Source organism: Phaseolus vulgaris, chromosome 9 (assembly GCF_000499845.2).
Source record: "Phaseolus vulgaris cultivar G19833 chromosome 9, P. vulgaris v2.0, whole genome shotgun sequence".
Classification (NCBI taxonomy): Eukaryota; Viridiplantae; Streptophyta; class Magnoliopsida; order Fabales; family Fabaceae; genus Phaseolus; species Phaseolus vulgaris.
This window is the reverse complement of record NC_023751.2, coordinates 1971677-1977000: the sequence shown is the minus strand read 5'-3', so window position 1 is coordinate 1977000 and position 5324 is coordinate 1971677. Positions and strand designations below refer to the sequence as shown.

At 33.5% G+C, this 5324-nt stretch overlaps 1 protein-coding gene across 1 annotated transcript; it reads left to right on the top strand.

Annotated features, from left to right (window-relative positions):
* The first annotated feature begins 268 nt into the window (after positions 1 to 268).
* LOC137821798 (probable serine/threonine-protein kinase PIX13) lies at positions 269 to 3505 on the top strand. Its single transcript, XM_068626553.1, has 6 exons — positions 269 to 771; positions 948 to 1207; positions 2160 to 2295; positions 2376 to 2512; positions 2697 to 2820; positions 2942 to 3505. The coding sequence occupies exons 1-6, from the start codon at positions 693 to 695 to the stop codon at positions 3355 to 3357; spliced, it is 1152 nt and encodes a 383-aa protein (XP_068482654.1). The 5' UTR covers positions 269 to 692; the 3' UTR covers positions 3358 to 3505.
* The last annotated feature ends 1819 nt before the right edge of the window (positions 3506 to 5324 follow it).

Below are 5324 nucleotides of genomic sequence, written 5' to 3'. Positions count from 1 at the left end.
AAACTCATAATTATTTTGGCATATTTTTTTGGTTACATTATGTGTATGAACATAAGTGGCCAAGTCAAGTCTTGACTAGTTTAAGAGGTTAAGATCGAAGGAGCCATTTATCATATAACAGTACAATTTCAAAACCAAAATATGCACAAAGTCTTCACATGCTGTGTGTGAATGTTGAGTGACGCAGAGGCTGACTCTTCTTATTGTATTGGTCCCAGATGCTCTTTACCGTGAGGTTTAATTTGGAAAATGGGGACTTAATCTTTCATTTCACAGACCAGAATTTCTGCCAGTTTGCAACAACAATTTCTGGTCACTGGACACACGTGGAAAACAAACAAGCCCTAACCAATTAGTACACAAGTCAAGTGGATTAGGGAATCATTCCCATTGAGTAACCTCTTTACAAGCACAAAATCAAAACTTGGGAGACAGCAATATTACAGACAAAGAAAAAGTCAAGAAGCAGTATTCTTCTTCCTTTTATCCTTTTTTAGTTTGCTAATTAAATTTATTTCCCTCAGCCCTATCTTTTCAACTTCTCCTCACTTTCCTGGAAACCCTCCCCTTACTTTTATCATAACTCCCCTACTTTGTCAACTTCATTTTTCAATCACATAAACTTCATTTTTCAATCGCAAAGACTTGTTCCGTTGTTGGCACAGTTTTAGCATCATCACTTTGTCTCACTCATGGGAAACTGTCTTCGAAAGCAAGATGATGGTAACAAAACTCAGTACAAGATTCCCACCATCAATAAGCCTCACCAAGGTACACATACGATCATGATCCGGTATATACAAATTGTGTGGGTTTGTGTGTGTAGCTATATAGTTTCTCTTCACCCTTTTGTTTTTTCCAGTATCATAGGTGAAATATAGGATTATTAGTGTGGATTGATGTTGAAACCCACATTAGAAATGAAAGCATTAAGTGATTTAATGCAGGAAGATTAGAGAAAAAGGAAACCACGGAAGGAAGAAATGAAGAAGAGGTGAGAAAACTTATAAACTACACATTGGATGAGTTGAAAAGCACAACAAGAAACTTCAGACCAGACACAGTCTTAGGTGAAGGTGGTTTTGGACGAGTTTTCAAAGGGTGGATTGATAAGAACACGTTCAAACCCTCGAGAGTTGGTGTTGGAATTCCAGTTGCGGTGAAGAAATCTAACCCCGATAGCCTTCAGGGTCTACAAGAATGGAAGGTATGTTCCCTTCTGATTCTTCAAGATTCTTGTCACAGTAATTTCATTTCGTGTTTGTGGTTGCACGCCAAAAGCATAAAGTCTTTTTGCTTTTCATGATCGTGTGTCGATAAGTGATAAGTTATGCGTTTTTAACTTACTGCAACTTCCATTACATGATTTGAATCTATATCAACGTTATTCCTTGATGAATGCTGAGTTAACGTATATAACCGATTCATAACCCACCTCAAACTGAGATTATTTAATTTGGGTGACTTCTATTGTGTCTCCACTTTGTTCCAAAAGTTCGTATTGGACAAAAATTGCCGGTTGGCTTGCCTCCTCGATCGTTAATCTATCACCTTTGAAGAAATTTGAGCAGTTGGCGTGAGATTGAATATTACATTCTTGTTATTGTATAAAAAAAAATGGGTAGAAAACTTGAGAAAAATTAAGAGAGAATCTTGGGAGCAGCTTTCATGTGAACAAAATCTCATACCTAAAGGGTTGGGTATAAACAAAGTTATGCTTTGGTGATGCGATGAATTAAATTTTAATTTCTGTTAAAAAAGTGTTTATATTTAGTGTTTGAGTGTGTTTAAATTAAGAAAAATCGCAGGCATAGTTAATATCAAAAGATATCTTAAAAAAATAATAAAGCTTATCTCGAAGTTGTTTGGATTTTAGCTAAATCTTTCCATTGTAAGAATTGGTCCATGTGTAATAACTGGGACTCCGAATGTGTATATTTTCTTTTACAAGTGTCGGTGTCAAGAATCACGACCCCATATATAAAACTAAGGGCTCACTACGGGCTGCACTATTTTACTACATGCCAAAGAAAACATTAATGTTGAAATTTTCCTAAAAATGCACCAGTTTTCCTAAAACATTAATGTTCAGTTTTTCATAGTTTTAATGAACGTTGATTTTGTAATCCAATAGTGATATTTATAATATTTGGATGCAGAGTGAAGTGCAGTTTTTGGGGAAGCTCTCTCATCCAAACCTAGTTAAACTAATTGGCTACTGCTGGGAGGATAATCAATTCCTGCTGGTATACGAATACATGCAAAAGGGAAGTCTTGAAAGCCACCTGTTCAGAAGTAAGAAATAACACTAAAACATAAACTGTTTGTTTAAATTACTCATCGATGATGATGTTGTTGCAATGTTGCACTTGCAGGAGGTCCAGAACCACTCTCATGGGATATAAGGCTGAAGATAGCAATAGGAGCAGCCAGAGGACTAGCTTTCTTGCATACATCAGAGAAGTCTGTCATCTATCGAGACTTCAAATCCTCCAACATTTTGCTTGATGGGGTGTGTATCTCTCTCCTTATTCAGTCAATAATCACACCCTTTTTCCTCTTTCTCACATCAAATTACTATTTATATTTTTTTCTTCTCTTCCACGCCAATGAGTTAGTTATAAGTGCACTCACTGGTGGCAAAATCCATCATTAACTTAACCTGGTCACATTGTTCTGCTGCGACCATCCATTAGGATTTCAATGCCAAGCTATCAGATTTCGGACTGGCAAAGCTTGGCCCAGTCAACGGTAGATCCCACGTAACCACGCGGGTCATGGGCACCTATGGTTATGCAGCACCTGAATACGTCGCCACAGGTATACCCACTTCAAATAAAATAGTAGTTTTAGATGTTACTCTGTTTCTAAACATGGCATTTGAGAGAGATATGCTAAGGAAAAATGTAAAAATGATAATTTGTTGATGCGAAAATTGCAGGGCACCTGTATGTTAAAAGCGATGTGTACGGATTCGGCGTTGTTCTGCTTGAAATACTAACGGGCAGAGCAGCTCTGGACACAAGCCAACCCTTGGATATGCAGAATTTGGTGCAGTGCAGTATGTCATCTCTGGATGACAAAAAGAGACTGAAAAGGATAATGGATCAAAAAATGGAGGACCAATATTCACTTAGAGCTGCATCTCACGTAGCCCAACTTATCCTCAAATGTTTAGAATCTGACCACAGAAAACGACCCTCCATGGTGGAGGTTTTGGCAACCTTAGAAAAAGCACAAACTATGAAGTACAAACCCAAAGGGAATAAAGCCTCTGCAATTCGTCAAACATCAGAGGTGCATCACTCAAATAACCCACGTCGGTCACCACCACCGCTTCACTACAACAACGATTAGGTTACCAACTCATTCTCCTTCTCACCAACATACACTCTTCCCACCTTTATCCTTTCTAAGCACTTCTATTCATAATGAATTTCGAATCTTGTACCTCTACAATTTTACATTTCACTATATCAGTTATAAAAACTACTACTTTTATTTATTTTTTAATCCCTTTTAGTTCTTGCAAATTTACACTGCACTAAAACAAATTAAAACTTTAGAGATTAAAACAAGTATTGAGGCTAGCTGAGATGTGAAATATACTTAACATAAATTTTTTTATAATTTGATAGTCAAATCCAAAGTTTTTTTTTTACAAGCTCGTGACCTAATACCCACAAAACTCTCCTCCTGCCAAGTTTAATAGTGTATCTAGTCACAACCTTTTGTGCAAGATTTTTAGAACAATTATTTTTAAATAAATAATCTTAATATGCATAAAAAGTTTATGATTAAATCACAGTATAGTTTTTGTTTACACTACTTATCCTGTATGATGAAATTATCAGTAAAATTACACGGTCTGTTTTTATCTTATGGTTAATTACTAATTAACCGAATTTGGTTTAACATTTTCATACATTGTTGAAACTTTTAAAGAAAATCCAGTGTTTCGATTAAATGTGAAGTTTAAAATTACATAATGTTTAGTGCAACTTATTCAAATTTAATTAAAAATGACGAAAATGTTTAAATTTGTTGATAATACTCGAAAATGTTTTGATTATTTTAACTTAATAAATAATAAATTCATCTTTCATCATTTAGGTTTAAAATCAAAGTCAAATAATTTATTTGGTTTTCTTTTATACGTTTGATATTTTTATAAAAAAATGTGTTTAATGTTCCAGGAGTTTCTGGATTATACGAATGACGAATGGGAATTAGCAAATTTATTACGGTGCTGATTGAAGCAATGGAAGTGCATGAAGAAATTTAAATTTGACTTCGTTTTAATATTAGGCCCAACAAAACCAGAAAAAACTTAGACAATTTCTTCTTGCACCATATTAATTCTAACCTGCACTCTATATTTTTCTAAATTTCTAAAATTATCCTTATTCTGAATTTAAAAATTCAGAATAATAAATATAATTCAAAAATAAAAAATACATTCCAGATGAAAAAATCCACGAACACAAAATTAAAAATACATTCCGAATAAAAATTTCTAAAATTCAAAAATATGTATATCTGAAATATTTTCGAATAAAAGGTTTCAAAAGTATTTTTTATTTATACAATTTTTTTATTAAAGGTTATTTTTGTTACTTTAAGAATAATTTTGTCATTTTCAATAATAACAGGTTGACTGATTGATATGGTGACCATTTTCCAAAAACCTAATAAGAAGATCCAAACATGTTTAAAATAGGTTTCTTCTTCCTTCACTCCACAATTTAAAAAAGTTATCATTTTATTATTCTTTAAAGTGACTTTCATACACTATCCATCTTGAAAATTTTCTTCAAAATGCTTTTTGAAATTTCTGAAATTTACAGAATAAGATTTCCATAACACAGAATGAGAATTCTGAAATACAATTTCTAGAACACATTAAAGACATTTCACAACAAGTTTTTTTTCTTTTCTGAAAGAAGATCTCTAAACAAGTTTTACAGAATGTATATAATATATTTCGGAGTAAGTTTTTCAGAAAATGAATTTTTTTCTTCACAAAAGCAGGTTCCTTCTAAATGTCACTTTCTCTTACGTTCCATGTCAGTGTTCCATTATACATAGGAAGGTTCTTTTGTGTGTGTGAACTTCAAATCTGTCAACATAATAATATTACTTGTCAGCTTTCCCAGAGTCGTATTCACATTGCTTCAGTTTCCTTTGTTTGGATAGTTGGTTGGTGAACTTTCCCATGTGTTCATACTAGTGCAAACTTTGAAGGTGATCCAAAACAAACTTGGAAAGACCCTATTTGCATTCAAAAACAAAACTTTGAATTGCTTATATATTAGTTTCTATTA